Raw genomic sequence first — 18,023 nt, forward strand, 5'->3', positions numbered from 1 at the left:
ATGGCGATAGCGATGCTAATTTCTGTTAGCCCGTCTATGGGGTTTTACGTTAACATTAAGCTAACAGACTTTATATGCTTAGTTGTGACACTGGCAATTGCTCTGTGCGCACCAACATCATTCAGCCTGTCGGCACGGCCACACGTGGGGTTGAAGCCGCTGATTGACTGAGAAGCTAGGATGAACAGCTAGAATGGGTGGGCCCAGGCCTAAAATGGGCGGGCTCAGGCCCACCCCGTGCCCAATAGTAGCGCCGCGGCTGAATTGAAGACAACTGGACTTATTTTTTTCAACACTTTAATGATCCACATGCCTGGGCCTTTGACCTGAAGACACAGTAGAATTTTATGTAACTGATAGAGAGATGCTTTGATTTTGAATAGTCAATAACATGAACCAGTTCAAGGAGGACAATGGTGAATTTAAACAGAGGAGCGATAAACATTTCCTGTTGTCTCTGACTGTCTGAGCTTCTACACAGCAAGATGATAAAGAGCTGATAGGACTTAGTCCAGAATCAACATCAAACACATGATCAGTGTCTGAAAGTCACAAAAAAGTTCAGATGAAAACATGCCCAACAGCTGCTGAATCATTTCAAACATCTGTAGTAAAAACAAGATCAGATGACAAAAAAGGGAGACACTGTTGTATTGTGTGAAGGGAAATATGGGTAGGAACCTTCAGTTAGGACAGGCCTTTCCTCAGGAAAGAGCACATACAGTTTAGAAGCCGCGCTGCGGCCGGCCTACTGGTGTTTGTACTGGTGACATGTGTTGGTGGAGATTCATGGAAGCTGAGACTCTAATGAAATCTTGCATGCAGGCCATCGAGGACGGTAACTGTGAGCAATAAACTACTCCGGTAAAAGGACAGAGAAGTTGGACTTAGCGCCTATAGTCAGAGCACAGATGTGGACCTATGACTGTGACATGTTAGTGATAGAGAAATGTCTTCACAGAGAGAAGAGGAGTGGTGTCTCTGTGGACCAGCAGCTGTCCCGCTGTGGTCTCTGTCAGGACGTCCTGAAGGATCCAGTCTCCACCAGCTGTGGACATGGGTTCTGCAGACAGTGCTTCACCTCAGACTGGGACCAGTCTGGTTCTTCAGGACCCCCCTCCTGTCCCCAGTGTGAACAAAGACCCAGAAGAAGAGGTGAGATGCAGACAGCCAATCAGAGCAGCTCTGTACAAAGTGAGACTGATCATCTGTCTGCTGATGTGGTCATTTCTGAAACCAGGACCTATACAGAATCATTGTTCCATCACATAGCACTGACATTTAAGATGATGATTCAAACTTTCTCTTTGTTGTCTGTAGTTTTTCTGTAGCTGATGAAAATAATCTGATCAGATTGTCAGACTCTCTGTCTTCAGTCTGACTCTGTCTCTTCTCTCTCAGCAGATCGTGGTCTGCAGGAGATTTTAGATCAACATAAGATCAGTCTGAGGAGCAGATGTGAACGAGTGACTGAAGGAACTGAGGGAACAGGAAGCAAAACAGGAAGAGGAACCCTCCTCAACAGCGTCTACACTGAGCTCTATATCACAGAGGGACAGAGTGAAGAGGTTAATACCCAACATGAGGTGAGACAGCTGGAGACAACGTCCAAGAAGAAGACCCTCCAAGGCACTCCAATCAAGTGCAACGACATCTTTAAAGACTTACCTGTCCAACAGAGAGAGGACGTCTGTACAGTCTCACCTGTCCAACAGAGAGAGGACGTCTCTACGGTCTCACCTGTCCAACAGAGAGAGGACGTCTCGAAAAACCTATTTGTTCATTTTAGACACAAAATCTCCAAATGGTTTCGTCCCCAAAAGAGACACAAGAGCTCTAAAGTCTCACCTGTCCAACAGAGAGAGGACGTCTCTACAGTCTCACCTGTCCAACAGAGACCCATCAGAGTGGTTCTGACCAATGGCGTCGCTGGTATTGGAAAAACCTTCTCGGTGCAGAAGTTCACTCTGGACTGGGCCGAGGGCTTGGAGAACCAGGATGTCGATCTGCTGGTTCTGCTTTCGTTCAGGGAGCTGAACCTGATCAGAGGTCAGCAGTTCAGTCTTCTCAGCCTGCTCCATGTTTTCCATCCAACATTACAGAAGGTCACAGCAGAGCAGCTGGCTGTCTGTAAACTTCTCTTCATCTTTGACGGCCTGGATGAAAGCCGACTGTCACTGAACTTCAAGAAGAGGAAGGTTGTGTCTGATGTCAGACAGAAGTCATCAGTCAACGTGCTGCTGACAAACCTCATCCAGGGGAATCTGCTTCCCTCTGCCCTGGTCTGGATCACCTCCAGACCTGCAGCAGCCAATCAGGTCCCTCCTACATGTGTTGACAGGGTAACAGAGGTCCGAGGCTTCACTGACGCCCAGATGGAGGAGTACTTCAGGAGGAGGTCCAGTGATGAAGATCTGTCCAGAAGAATCATCTCACACATCAAGATGTCCAGGACCCTCCACATCATGTGTCAAGTCCCAGTCTTCTGCTGGATCAGTGCTACAGTTCTGGAGCACATGTTGACCACAGACCAGAGAGGAGAGCTGCCCAAGACCACGACTGACCTGTTCTCACACTTCCTGCTGGTCCAGACAAAGAGGAAGAAGAACAAGTACGGTGAAGGACATGAGACGAGTCCACAGGAGCTGATGGAAGCCGACAGGGAAGTTCTTCTGAAGCTGGGGAGGCTGGCATTTGAACAGCTGGAGAAAGGAAACATTATGTTCTACCAAGAAGACCTGGAGCAGTGTGGTCTGGATGTCACAGAGGCCTTGGTGAACTCAGGACTCTGTACTGAGATCTTCAAAAGAGAGAGTGTGATCTTCCAGAAAACAGTCTATTGCTTTGTTCATCTGAGTGTCCAGGAGTTTCTGGCTGCAGTTTACATGCTCTGCTGTTTCAACAACAGGGACAGAAAGATTCTGAAGAACTTCCTGGGAAAACAAGATGCTGATTTAACTCTGGATGACTTCCTGAAGAAAGCCATGGAGAAATCCCTAAGAAGTAAAAATGGTCACTTGGACCTGTTTGTTTGCTTCCTTCACGGCCTTTCTCTGGAGTCCAACCAGAGGCTGTTAGGAGGTCTGCTGGGTCAGAGAAAGAACAGTCCAGGAACCATCCAGAGAACCATCAACAACCTGAAGGAGATAAACAGTTATAAAATCTCTCCTGACAGAAGCATCAACATCTTCCACTGTCTGACAGAGATGAAGGACCAATCAGTTCATCAGGAGATCCAACAGTTCCTGGAGTCAGAGAACAGATCAGAGGAGAAACTCTCTGAGATCCAGTGTTCAGCTCTGGCCTACATGCTGCAGATGTCAGAGCAGGTTCTTGACGAGTTTGACCTGGAGAAGTACAAAGCATCAGAGGAGGGACGATGGAGACTGATCCCAGCTGTGAGGAACTGCAAGAAGGCTCGGTGAGTATATGATCATTATATTTTAGTGCTGGACATAGATTTTTTTTTATCTAGATTAATCTCACTGCAATCCTGGATTAAATGATGGATTAAAATTTAGCCAAAGACATTCAAAAAATACGTGATCTATCTAAATAATAAAAATGGATCACAAACTGCTTGAGAAAGCTGTTCTACTATAATATTTGGTAATGAAAAATAACGTTCTATAATATTTACTTTGATACATTTTTTATTTTGTTAAACACACATAAAGTTAGGCAAGAGCTTTGTCCACATGGAGACAGAACCTGTGTTCTGTCTCCATGTGGACAAAGCTCTTTCCTGCACTACCTAGAATGGGTGGTGCATGAACAGCCTCTGATAACATGACATTATTGAATATATTGGAATATATTCAATGGCCAAAACCCCAAACTCTTAACTTGTTACAATGACAACGTGATTTATGATTATACCATGGTGTGGGTAAATACTCGATTCTGATTGGCTGCAGGGTGTCCGTTAAAGGGATAGTCTAACATTTTGGCAAATTCGCCCATTGCCATAATTTCTATAGTCACAGTAATAATTTATAATAATAAAAATACATTTATTTATAAAGTGCTTTACATCAAAGTGCTGTTTTGTGCATTGCTTTAAAAACCTAAGTCGAACAGGCCTGCCTGATGTCTAACGGGAGGTTGTTCCACAGTGTCAGAGCCCGGTAGGAAAGGCCCGCTCACCAGCCGTCTTTTTTTTAACCTTCGAGACGCACAGACAACCACTCCCCTGGGAGCATAGAGACTGCGTTGACACGCTCAGGTACGAAGGTGCCAAACCGTTTAAGATTTTAAAAGTTAGTAAAAGCACCTAAAAATATGCTCTAACCTGAAAAGGGAGCCAATGAAGAGAGGCCAACACTGGCATAATAACCGTAGTTATTTTTCCCAGATCTCCTTGTAAATATTGTATTGTATATAAGTTTAATTAAATTATTGTTATTTGTTATTATTTTATAGTATTTTCAAATGAGTAGCCTATATTTGTAGTATTTTTTAAATTGTAGCCTAGCTAGCGTTTATTGACAGCAGCACGGGCATAACCTGTAGTTTTTAAATTTAGATTTTCAAAGTTATCTTACTGGCTACAGTTAAGCCTACCCAGCAATGAAGAGTGCTAAGCCGTGTACTATGAAGAACACCGGGGTTATCAAGCTTCAGAGACTAGAGCTAACGTTAGGCTTCACTGAACGTCTCTGATACACAACCTAAAACAACACGTCGTCATGAAATAAAGACGGGAAAGTGACCTCAAACACACTCCACCACACACCCGATTCCTCAGCACTGACACAGCACATCCATTGTGTGAATAAAAAAAGGTTTTAGCTGTGGCAACAGCCGTAGGTGTTTCAACATGATCCTGGTGCATACGATGGCACAACACCGGCTACACCGTGTTGTTTACCCCGGTCTTCTCCCACCGGGACACGGCTGCTGCTCAGGTTGGACGCAGTGTGTATGGGCGCTGGGCGGTCTGGACTAGGTACCAGGTCCAGAGATAATTCACTGTCTCCTAGTGTCGGTTTCTCCTGTCAGGACACTTGAAGCTAAAGCTAAGCTAACGTTAGCTAAAAACTTTATTTATTTTTTTTACACAATGCAAATGGATGCAACACACTGACCAGGAACAATGTACCGTAGATGACCATTTAGTAGCCCGGGCGTTTAATATGCTAACATGTGCTCTGCACATTAGGCACACAAATAAAATTAATCATCATGACTATCATTTATCATAATTTTTACGCACACATCCACGTCCCATATCTGCATGAACATCAAAAACACAACCGTTCTTAAATCAACCCCTAGTGTCGCTGTTGCATCGTGTTTTTACGCAGTGGGCAGCTTCTTGGTGTGGTGGGGGCATTGCAAGCAAGGGTCAGTGTCACGGAGTGTGGCAGCCGTGACACCGATCCTCCCGTGCCATGTTATGCTGGCACCAAAAAGACTGTCACGCATTAACACTCCACTGCCTAAATATATATGTAGGCCTATATACATATGTATAGCATTGATCATTCAATGATGATGAGAAAAGAAAAACGTGTTGACCACCAAAACAATTTTCTATTGGGTGGATTCGAACCCAGACCACAGCAATGCTTCAACTTGCAGTGGGGATACTCTATCAAGTGAGGTATTTGCTACCTTTGTGTTACTGAATTATTGTGTTTTCATGCTTTCCAGCCCCTGCCCACGTTTTTATTTTTTATTTTCACACACATCAATCACATGGTCACGCAGCCGTCTTGGCCGCATCATTACGTGTCTGTGCCGTGTCATCTAAGGCCAGTCCGTCACTGCCCGTGACCAACGCGGCAACAACAGTGGAGAAGTTTCTAATCAGGCCCGCGGACACAGGGACCTGTGTTAATGTTTGGCAAGTGGAAATCATGTTTTCGGTTTATTCATCGCCCGTCGGTGCAGCTGCGCTTGTCACTGTGTGTGACTTATGCGTGTATTAGGTGGCATGTGATATAATAACCAATTTGCCTGGCATCGATTGATTCAGTTTCAGTACCGTGGTGGTGGACAGCTCCCGTTAAGAGCTTCTTAAGAAGCTTCTTTGGCGTGATCTTAAGATTCTCCTAAAGGCCACCACATACTCGGGCGTACACGAGTCCTCGGACATCCGCGCGTACTCGAGGCGGACTCAGTGCAGACCCAACGCGGACGTCCGTCAGACCCATGCGCGTAAAGCTCAATATTTACGATCGCGCGGACTCCGCGTACGCGTACTCGGTGTCACATAATAGACTGCTCGGCGGGAAATCGCTGTACGCCCGACTATGAAAGCTCAAACGTCCGCGGACAGTGCGCACGGAGTCCGCGCTGCTCACAGTACATGCACAATACGCCTGAGTATGTGGGGGCCTTAAGAAGGCAGTTAAAGCAGAAGTAAGCGATATATTTGTGTTAATATAAGTCTTAAATAGTTATATCTTCCGACAGCAATCACTTACATAGAGTGTTTGGACCGAAACACGGGTCTCTCAGTCCCTCTGCTCTGCTCTGAGCCGAGGAGAAAACATTTATCGTATCCTACAGTTTTTATCCAATGAGGAGAGAGAACGGCATGCAGGGCTGTGTGTGCAGCCAAGGGACGCCGTGAATGTGGTGACGTAGGGACGAGGACTGTTATGGTGCGTTCAAGGAAACTCGTGTTTTTAAGCCGGCCTGGAACGCAGCATTAGCGAAAACGACCGGATCACTCACTTCTGCTTTAAGAGCCTTCTTATGTCCTTAAGAAAGATCGAATCTGGGAAACGCGGCCGCTTTTGGTGTGAATGCACAGTAACTGCATTTTAACCATATTTATTTTAAATCAGATTTTTATTTGAACAGATTCTATGTTTTCTCTAATCACAGGCTAAGTTCCTGTGGACTCTCAGAGACTCACTGTGAAGTTGTGGCCTCAGCTCTGAAGTCCAACCCCTCCCACCTGACAGAACTGGACCTGAGCTCCAACAAAAACCTGCAGGATTCAGCAGTGAAGGTTCTGTGTGCTGGGCTGCAGAGTCCAAACTGTCGACTGGAGACTCTGAGGTCAGTTTGTCTGTTGTAGTTTTTTTGTCTGTATTCAATTCAAATCTTTGAAGTTTCACTTGTTTATTAGTTGAGGATTTAAACAAAGAACTGGAGAAGAGAAAGGACTCAGTGTTATTATTACTACAAGAAGAAGGTGAGACCAGTCATAGAGTTTGTGATAGACAAAAGTTCTGTTGTTTTAAAATCTATATTTTTATTTTCAAATCAGATATTTGATGACAATCAAACTTGCAGATATTCTGCTGCTGATTTGAACATGACATCTCTCTTCAACAAATATTTCACAATGCTGAAGATGTGAAGATGATGATGACGATGAACGGCAGCAGTCAGATTTGATATTTCTTGAAAAATCAAAGGTTTCTAAGAAGGAGGATCCAGTTTATTTAATTGATTCTTAAAAACAGAACTTGTGTCTGTTTTCACTGTTGATCATTTTATTCTTGGTGTTGTTTCAAGCAGATTTACAGGCTTCAGTGTTCATGAAGATTTTCCTTCCACTGGATCTGACGTGTCTGAAACACTCTGACAAAGCTCAGGGCTCTTTGAGGCCTTATAACAGAAGAACATAATAACAGAAGGACAAAGTAATCCGTGTACCCTTTGTTCTTTCGTTATTCTGTTTCAAAACAAAATCAGAAAAACTGAAAAATGGGTCTGTTTTTCTGTTTATTTGTTTTGAAACAAAAACCGAAAAAACAAAGTTTTTCGGTTTAGGAATTAAAAATTGGAAAATGGAAAAATTTAAATATTTAAAATTTGGTTTCTGCTAATTGCTTTTTCTCATTTTCGAAAAGTTAATCAGCTTGCTTTCTTCTCCAGGATGACGACCCATGAAGCAGGTGTGAATTTGACAGAGGAGCAGCGCTGCCGATCGGGGCTCTGGATGATTTGCCACATTTAGGCCTACATCAGTCGCCTAAATAAATGATTTACAGTGAACTGATCGGTCTACATTTAATTTAATAAAGAATACAACAGGAGGAAATTCGGTGTGACATGCTTGTTTTTTTGGGCACGTCCACATCGCAAAGCTCCATGCTTGGATAAACTGACCACAGACTGGGGACATCTAATCTGTCCCGTCAAAATAAAGTAATTGTGACATGTCTGTTTGGAGCAGCTGCTGACAGATGCGCAGCTGACAGTGACAGTTTCCTCATCACTAAAGCTGGGCCACCATCAGATCCTCCCTCGCTCCCTCACTCACTCATTCATAGAGATGTGACAGGTGGGGCCAGACAAGCTGATGACCAGCTGTGGTCACTGAATTAAGTTAGACTACACTACAGTAGGCTAGGTCATTTTAATTTGCGCATCTGTGTTTTTTCCTTTTTATTTTTTGTATGCGGATCGATAGTGAGTGAGCAAGCGCGAGAGAAACAGCGGGTGTGCACCAGATGCAGGTTGACCGGCAAAACCTGAAACGAGACGGTTAAAGAGAGGAAAAACACAGAATATAGGCTACAATATTTGTCCAAGAGACGTTGTCCCGTCGTCATGACATGAGCGAGGGAGGATCTGATGGTGGCTCAGGTTTAGTGATGAGGAAACTGTCACTGTCAGCTGTGAATCTGTCAGCAGCTGCTCCAAACAGACACGTCACAATTAGGCGTACTTTATTTTGACGGGACAGATTAGATGTTGATTTTGTTAACAGTGACTTTGTTGCACCCAAACATTAAGCATATATATCGGGTGCTGTCTTATCCAGTGCAATTCCCCAATCCCCCCCCACCCCCCGATCAATAGGGGTCTGACTCAACACCGGAGAGAAGCATGGAGCTTTGCGACGCGGGCGGACGTGCCCAAAAAAACAAGCATGTCACACCGAATTTCCCCCTGTTGTAGCCTATTCATTAATTATTAAATTAAATGTAGACTGATCGGTTCACTGTAAATCATTTAGGCTTCTAAATGTGGCGAATCGTCCTGAGCCCCGATCGGCAGCGCTGCTCCTCTGTCAAATTCACACCTGCTTCATGGGTCGTCATCCTAGAGGACGGAGGTACGTTTTATCAGTCTGTTTTCTGGGAATAATTGACATAAGGAGAAACCAGAAACAAGCCGTTTTTTCGTTTTTTCGTTTTGGAAAAAAAAACGGAAATCAAAATTTCAGTTCGTTTTCTCGTTTTTGGTTCTTATTTAACAAAACGACTTTACCACTCAATATTTTGTTTCCGTGGGTGGGCGGGTCCTCTGATTGGCTAGTGTGCTTCCTTGCCCTGTGCCCTTCAAAATAAAAGTTCTTCAATTTAATAATGTCGACAAAAATATTACTGTAGGCTTGTAGGCTACAGACACTAGCAGACATAGGACCCCATCACCCACAGTCAAGACTGACACGGCTTCAAATAACAATAATAGTAGCTATTCATAATGAAAATGAGAACTTATGAAGTTATGATGACTTCAGTGTAGATGTTTAGCCACAAGGTGGCGCAGTTATTACATGAAGAGTAGATCTGAGGGCTTAGGCTACGACGGAGGCTCACAACATATCGTGTCGTGTGTATTATTGAAAGCGAGGGGTGTGCAGGCTATAGGCTGAGTACAGTGACAAAGACTGTACAGTAACTTCGTTCAATATACAGTAGATACTACTTCAAAGTGGCCATTTCACTCGCGGGGAGCGAGATTCACGCAACGCGTGAAATCTGAGTGACAAAGTGATCACACACGATTGCATTATGACTGATAGCTTCCTTGGTAGAACAGCTCCCTCAGTAAGCTAAAGCATCCGCTAGTGTGGGTTCGAGTCTCGGTTTAGGTACCATTAATGTGTTTTCTTTTCTCATCATCATTATGATCACATATGGCTTAAGTTTGAGCAAATAAATGAGCAAATGAGCATTCATTCTCCGCCGGGCCGAGGCACCAACTTCCCTGCTTGTGTAGCCTACGTATTTGTCTCCAACGGCTTATGACACGCGCCGTCCCTGCAGACTGACAGCCCAGGACAGGTGCTGAAGTGTGGGAGAGGAGGGAGAGACTGGGCTCCGCGGGGCTCTTGCAACTTGCGGCGGATCAGGAAGGGTGGAGGACCGACATGACAGGGGCCAGGGGGTCTTGCCTCCTGGTACCTGTGCTGGCCAGGAAAATGCACAGTGTACACGTGTACATATTTAAGTAGGCCTACACGTTCACATCCCTATACACATGTACACAAGCAGGGAAGTTGGTGCCTCGGCCCGGCGGAGAATGAATGCTCATTTGCTCATTTATTTGCTCAAACTTAAGCCATATGTGATCATAATGATGATGAGAAAAGAAAACACATTAATGGTACCTAAACCGAGATTCGAACCCACACTAGCGGATGCTTTAGCTTGCTGAGGGAGCTGTTCTACCAGGGGAGCTATCAGTCATAACGTAATCGCGTATGATCACTTTGTCACTCAGATTTCACGCGTTGCGTGAATCTCGCTCCCCGCGAGTGAAATGGCCACTTTGAAGTAGTATCTACTGTATATTGAACGAAGTTACTGTACAGTCTTTGTCACTGTACTCACTAGCCTATAGCCTGCACACCCCTCGCTTTCAATAATACACACGACACGATGTTGTGAGCCTCCGTCGTAGCCTAAGCCCTCAGATCTACTCTTCGTGTATTAACTGCGCCACCTTGTGGCTAAACATCTACACTGAAGTCATCATAACTTCATAAGTTCTCATTTTCATTATGAATAGCTACTATTTCTGCTAGTGTCTGCTAGTGTCTGTAGCCTACAAGCCTACAGTAATATTTTTGTCGACATTATTAAATTGAAGAACTTTTATTTTGAAGGGCACAGGGCAAGGAAGCACACTAGCCAATCAGAGGACCCGCCCACCCACGGAAACAAAATATTGAGTGGTAAAGTCGTTTTGTTAAATAAGAACCAAAAACGAGAAAACGAACTGAAATTTTGATTTCCGTTTTTTTTTCCAAAACGAAAAAACGAAAAAACGGCTTGTTTCTGGTTTCTCCTTATGTCAATTATTCCCAGAAAACAGACTGATAAAACGTACCTCCGTCCTAGAGAAGAAAGTGAGCTGATTAACTTTTCGAAAATGAGAAAAAGTAATTCGCAGAAACCAAATTTTAAATAGGCTATTTTAATTTTTCCATTTTCCAATTTTTAATTCCTAAACCGAAAAACGTCTGTTTTTGTGGGGGGGGGGTTTCCGGTTTTTCCGTTTTTGTTTCAAAACAAATAAACAGAAAAACAGACCCATTTTTCTGTTTTTCTGATTTTGTTTTGAAATAGAAAAACGAAAGAACGAAGGGTACACGGATTCAAAGTCCAGCTGATCAATGTAGACGGAGGTACGTTTTATCAGTCTGTTTTCTGGGAATAATTGACATAAGGAGAAACCAGAAACAAGCCGTTTTTTCGTTTTTTCGTTTTGGAAAAAAAAACGGAAATCAAAATTTCAGTTTGTTTTCTCGTTTTTGGTTCTTATTTAACAAAACGACTTTACCACTCAATATTTTGTTTCCGTGGGTGGGCGGGTCCTAGTGTGCTTCCTTGCCCTGTGCCCTTCAAAATAAAAGTTCCTCAATTTAATAATGTCGACAAAAATATTACTGTAGGCTACAGACACTAGCAGACATAGAGGACCCCATCACCCACAGTCAAGACTGACACGGCTTCAAATAACAATAATAGTAGGCTATTCATAATGAAAATGAGAACTTATGAAGTTATGATGACTTCAGTGTCTGTTTAGCCACAAGGTGGCGCAGTTATTACACGAAGAGTAGATCTGATGGCTTTACTACGACGGAGGCTCACAACATATCGTGTGTATTATTGAAAGCGAGGGGTGTGCCTATAGGCTATAGGCTAGTGAGTACAGTGGCAAAGACTGTACAGTAACTTTGTTCAATATACAGTAGATACTACTTCAAAGTGGCCATTTTACTCGCGGGGAGCGAGATTCACGCAACGCGTGGAATGTGAGTGACAAAGTGATCACACACGAGAGCATTATGACTGATGGTTTTACTACCATTAATTAATGTGTTTTATTTTCTCATCATCATTATGATCACATATGGCTTAAGTTTGAGCAAATAAATGAGCAAATGAGCATTAATTCTCCGCTGGGCCGAGGCACCAACTTCCCTGCTTGTGTACATGTTTATAGGGATGTGAACGTGTACTTAAATATGTACACATGTAGGCTACACTGTGCATTTTCCTGGCCAGCACAGGTACCAGGAGACCAAGACCCCCTGTCATGTCGGTCCTCCACCCTTCCTGATCCGCCGCAAGTTGCAAGAGCCCCGCGGAGCCCAGTCTCTCCCTCCTCTCCCACACTTCAGCACCTGTCCTGGGCTGTCAGTCTGCAGGGACGGCGCCTGTCATAAGCCGTTGGAGACAAATCTACACAAGCAGGGAAGTTGGTGCCTCGGCCCGGCGGAGAATTAATGCTCATTTGCTCATTTATTTGCTCAAACTTAAGCCTTATGTGATCATAATGATGATGAGAAAAGAAAACACATTAATTAATGGTACAACCTAAACTGAGACTCGAACACACACTAGCGGATGATTCAGCTTACTGAGGGAGCTGTTCTACCAGGGGAGCTATCAGTCATAATGCTCTCGTGTGTGATCACTTTGTCACTCACATTCCACGCGTTGCGTGAATCTCGTTCCCCGCGAGTAAAATGGCCACTTTGAAGTAGTATCTACTGTATATTGAACGAAGTTACTGTACAGTCTTTGCCACTGTACTCACTAGCCTATAGCCTATAGGCACACCCCTCGCTTTCAATAATACACACGATATGTTGTGAGCCTCCGTCGTAGTAAAGCCATCAGATCTACTCTTCGTGTAATTACTGCGCCACCTTGTGGCTAAACAGACACTGAAGTCATCATAACTTCATAAGTTCTCATTTTCATTATGAATAGCCTACTATTATTGTTATTTGAAGCCGTGTCAGTCTTGACTGTGGGTGATGGGGTCCTCTATGTCTGCTAGTGTCTGTAGCCTACAGTAATATTTTTGTCGACATTATTAAATTGAGGAACTTTTATTTTGAAGGGCACAGGGCAAGGAAGCACACTAGGACCCGCCCACCCACGGAAACAAAATATTGAGTGGTAAAGTCGTTTTGTTAAATAAGAACCAAAAACGAGAAAACGAACTGAAATTTTGATTTCCGTTTTTTTTTCCAAAACGAAAAAACGAAAAAACGGCTTGTTTCTGGTTTCTCCTTATGTCAATTATTCCCTGAAAACAGACTGATAAAACGTACCTTGGTCAATGTATCAGTTACAGTATTTCTTCTCTTATTCTTTATTCAGATTGAGGAACTGCAGTTTATCAAAGATCAGCTATTCTAATCTGGTCTCAGCCCTGAAGTCTAACCCCTTCAACCTGAGAGAACTGGACCTGAACTACAACAGGAACCTGCAGGATTCAGGAGTGAAGGATCTGAGTGGTTTTCTGGAGAGTCCAGACTGTAGACTGGAGACTCTGAGGTCAGACTCTGTTTTATTTCTTTTTTATTTCTGTGCTCAGATGAATGTGATGCAGAGGCGGAGTGGGGCACGAAAATCCACCAGGAAAATTATGACCGCACTGGCCCACCACTGCCCCAACCCAGCCCCTCCACCCCCACCATTTGCATTTCATTACCACTCAAACAGAGCTGGGACAATACGATGGCCTTAAATGTGACATTCCATATGGCAGTCTAGGGGTAGCAGAAGCAGAACAAATGTGGGGGTCTGGTGGCCTCCCCCAGAAATTTTTGTAAAGACTATTAGTCCAGTAATTTTAAGCCAAAAAAGGGGTCAACGTTGAACAAATTGCAACAGAAGCAAACTCAACTGATTTTGTATCCTCAGCATGTCCTGAGTGAGGGAAAAAAAAGCCCCGGTGAATCCCATTAGGGGAAAGTTTCGAAAAAGACCCAAATATAGCCTATTCATACGCCTATTATTTTTCTCACCTGAATAGGGTAAAATTGTTAACCTTTAGATATCTCCTTGAAAATTACTGAGTTGATTACTTACATTAAGACAAACAAAAAATGTATTACAAGTATTTTGAAATTCTTTGTTAACATGAGCAAATTTGCATAAATTTGCATAAATTCCACCGTTTTGACGGCACATAAAGGTGCTGTGGTGGTACCAGCATGAAAATTAGAATGAGTTGACTCCATCGGTCAACCGACAAAAAACAACTTTAAATTTCAAGATGACTGCAATTTTTCAAGAATCTGTCGCTGCGGGAAGCACTCGTTTTACATGGTAGCCTAAGCGCCCTAGCTCATTAAAGCTACAGTTGGTAAGTTGACGAAAGTGAAAGTAAACTCTGTGACTTGGTCTGAAATTTCAAGACAATACACAGGTCCCTTTATGAACCTCTGGAGTCAACTCATTCCGATTTTCATGCTGGTACCACCACAGCACCTTTACGTATATGTGCCGTCAAAACAGTGGAATTTATGCAAATTTATGCAAATTTGCTCATGTTAACAAAGAATTAAAAAAAACTTAATGTAAGTAATCAACTCAGTCATTTTCATGGAGATATCTAAAGGTTAAGAATTTTACCCTATTCACGTGAGAAAAATAATTAAAGCAGAAGTGAGTGGTCCGGTCGTTTTCGCTAATGCTGCGTTCCAGGCAGGCTTTTGAAATCGGAAATTACAGCTTCAAGTCACAACTTACGACTTTGTAGCGTTTCAGGCAACCCACTCGTGTTTTTCCGACCTGTTTTACCGGTGAAAGTCACTATAACGGCCACTCGTAACTTCCGACCGGTGAACTCGTACCAGATCGAACTGGTACCACTTCACGGTCGGAAAAATACGAGTTTCCTTGAACGCACCATAACAGTCCTCGTCCCTACGTCGCCACATTCACGGCGTTCCTTGGCTGCACACACAGCCCTGCATGCCGTTCTCTCTCCTCATTGGATAAAAACTGTAGGATACGATAAATGTTTTCTCTTCGGCTCAGAGCAGAGCAGAGGGACTGAGAGACCCGTGTTTCAGTCCAAACACTCTATGTAAGTGATTGCTGTCGGAAGATATAACTATTTAAGACTTATATTAACACAAATATATCACTCACTTCTGCTTTAATAGGCGTATGAATGGGCTATATTTGGGTCTTTTTCGAAACTTTCCCCTAATGGGATTCACCGGGGCTTTTTTTCCCCTCACTCAGGACATGTTGAGGATACAAAATCAGTTGAGTTTGCTTCTGTTGCAATTTGTTCAACCTTTTTTCATAAAATGACTGGACTAATAGCAAAAGAAGTTAGATAATGGATTTGTAAATATTAAAAGTACAGGAATGTATACTTCTTCTGATGCTGTGAAGTGTTCCTTTGACCTGCTGCATTATTATAGATATTGGTGTTTATCATTCAATTATTTTATTTTATTATTTCAAGAAAAAAAACCCTGGAGGATCTTTGTTCAGGTGACACCAGTAGATCTACACCTGCATTCACCTGACTAGATCTTGTTGTGTCAGCCACAGGAGTGTTTGTTTAAATTTAATCTCAGTTTCTATGACTCCATATTGGATTATTGAAGTGGATTTTAATGAGAGAATAATGGGAGTTGTGTGTGTGTGCTGGTTTTAGCACTTTGAAGAAGTTTGTACAGGTTAAATACTGTACGTATGTAAAGTTTGTTAGGCTTTTTTTTTAGTCTCTGAGCTTCATCATCTGATTCATTTAACAGCTTCTATATGTTCGCTGTCATGTCAACAGAGTTCAGACTCACATATTGTTGTCATGGCAACAGAGTTCAGGTCATGTTCATGTTTGTTGTCTTTGAAAACTTGAGTATCATCAGTAAATCTCTGATCAATGTGGCTGCACAACATGAGTTTGTATCGATGGAGCCACAGGTGGAGCTGACCGGTGAAGAGGCGGAGTCACTGCGTCTGTGTTGTGTTGCGTCTGCAACTGTGTCTCTCTATGTGACTGTTTAAAGGGATAGTTCACACAAAATTCAAATTTCACTCATTATCTACTGACCCTCATGTCGACTAAGGGTTGGGAGAAGTTTCAGAGTCATCCGTGCCTTTTTGAAGTTACAGGGGGGTCTGCGCAGCACTGCATGTCCATATGATGGTCACGAAAGGGGCTCACTTTTCTTCGTCCAAAAAGACACACCCAAAAACATCCAAATACCTCCATACTGCTCGTCTGTAATGTCCCTCTTGCATTGAAGCCCCGACATGAGAAATTGTTCTGAAAAAAATTCTATATTTCTAGTCTATATTTTAAGCTTGTTTGTAGCGGAAGCTCCCAGTGTCTCAGTTCACTGCTCTGCTGGTGTCTGTGCAAATCGCGCGAGATTTGAGACTGAGACACTGGGAGCTTCCGCTACAAACAAGCTTAAAATATAGACTTATTAAATTTTTTTCGGAACAATTTCTCATGTTGGGGCTTCAATACAAGAGAGACATTACAGACGAGCAGCATGGAGGTATTTGGATGTTTTTTGGTGTGTCTTTTTGGATGAAGAAAAGTGAGCCCCGTTTGCGACCGTCATATGGACATGCAGTGCTGCGCGGAGACCCCCTGTAACTTCAAGAAGGCACGGATGAGTCTGAAACTTCTCCCAGCCCTTAGTCCACATGAGGGTGAGTAGAAAATTTGTGAAATTTGAATTTTGGGTAAACTATTCCTTTAACCTGCTTCTTGTTGCTTCAGCTGTTTGACTTTCATTTTTAGGGTCTGGGCAGCTAAGCTTTCAGGACACTATTGTATTCCTAGGAATTCTTCTTTCTTTCTTTCTTCTTCTGAGGAAGTCATACTTCCCATGAGCGAAAACTCACCAAACTTTACAGAAACATCCGACCCCATGCCAGATTCACTCAACTCCAAGGACATGTGCCCCCCCCTCCTAGGAGGGGCACAATAAGCGTTTAAATTTAAAAACTTTAAAAATTCCTACCAAACCAACGGTAGATGCTACAGTTTTGAAACTTCACCACAATGTAGCCCAGATACTGTTGAAACTTTTGTTCATTTAGACTCAATACAAATTATGAAGTCCATCACTCTGTTTTTTTCAATAACTGTAAAACTTTTAAAATGTATCTCCTCCCACAACTTTTGCTCAATTGACACCAAACTTGCTAGAGAGCATCTCCAGACTGTCCTCCACAAAACTTGTTTCTCAGATTTTTGATTAATGAAAAATTAAGCCTACAGTGCATGAAAACGTATGACTGTAAACACTACTGTAAACATATGTATATCATCCAATTCTTGCTAAATACATTTTCAATCTCCTGAAAAAAATGACAATATTTTGGAGTCATGGTTGATGAAGTTTAGCAAATATCAGAATTTTATCTCAAAAACTGAATTTTTGACAACATTTTAAATTCTGCTCTCATGGGAACAACTGCAGTCAATGTAAGAGTGACATTTTTAAACATCACATTTTTTCTTGAGAAGCAAAACACTTATCGCTAAAAACTAATCACCAACACTTCCATGCTGTCAATATGCAATTTAAAAAAAAAAATCTGCCAAGACAACAGCTGCCAGTGTCTCCCTGAGTCTGTTCGCTCAGTGAGTTAAGCGCTGGTTCTTGGTGTTGGAGGATGTGGGTTCAAGACCCAACAAGGAAGTTGATTAAAATACCAGATGGTCTTTGTGAAACAAATGTACAAAATCTTAGAGTCACAGTAGATGTTTAACAAATACATATCAGAATTGTACCTCTTTTTACAGTGGTTTCAAATCTGCCTGCATGATAGTGAATGGCTTACTCAATTTGTGAAGCCACTGTTGAACTGCCACTTATCAATTAGCTCAGTGCGATAGAGACAATAGTCTTTGGTTCCACAGGTTGTGGGTTCAATCCTCAACTGGTGTGAAGTGAACATTACAAGGTCCACTGTCTTGTCTTCCTATTCTCCTGTTTGTTGCTCAGAATTTGCCTAAATTTGCCAAAAAATAGCCCGGACCCGACCCATCGCTGCGCAGCAGCAGCTATAATCTAAACTTGTTTTTCTAAACCT

General features: G+C 42.8%; 1 protein-coding gene across 1 annotated transcript in view; it reads left to right on the plus strand.

Annotated features, from left to right (window-relative positions):
- The window catches only part of LOC310984644 (protein NLRC3-like), a 101,315-nt gene that overhangs the window by 17,171 nt on the left and 66,121 nt on the right, over positions 1-18,023 (plus strand). The window contains exons 2-6 of the mRNA XM_083969904.1: positions 962-1,155; positions 1,402-1,692; positions 1,879-3,421; positions 6,838-7,014; positions 13,320-13,496. Of these exons, the coding sequence (XP_083826030.1) occupies positions 962-1,155; positions 1,402-1,692; positions 1,879-3,421; positions 6,838-7,014; positions 13,320-13,496 (2,382 nt within the window). The remainder of the gene's footprint in view (positions 1-961; positions 1,156-1,401; positions 1,693-1,878; positions 3,422-6,837; positions 7,015-13,319; positions 13,497-18,023) is intronic.

Source organism: Trachurus trachurus, assembly GCF_905171665.1.
Source record: "Trachurus trachurus genome assembly, chromosome: 1".
Taxonomy (NCBI): Eukaryota; Metazoa; Chordata; class Actinopteri; order Carangiformes; family Carangidae; genus Trachurus; species Trachurus trachurus.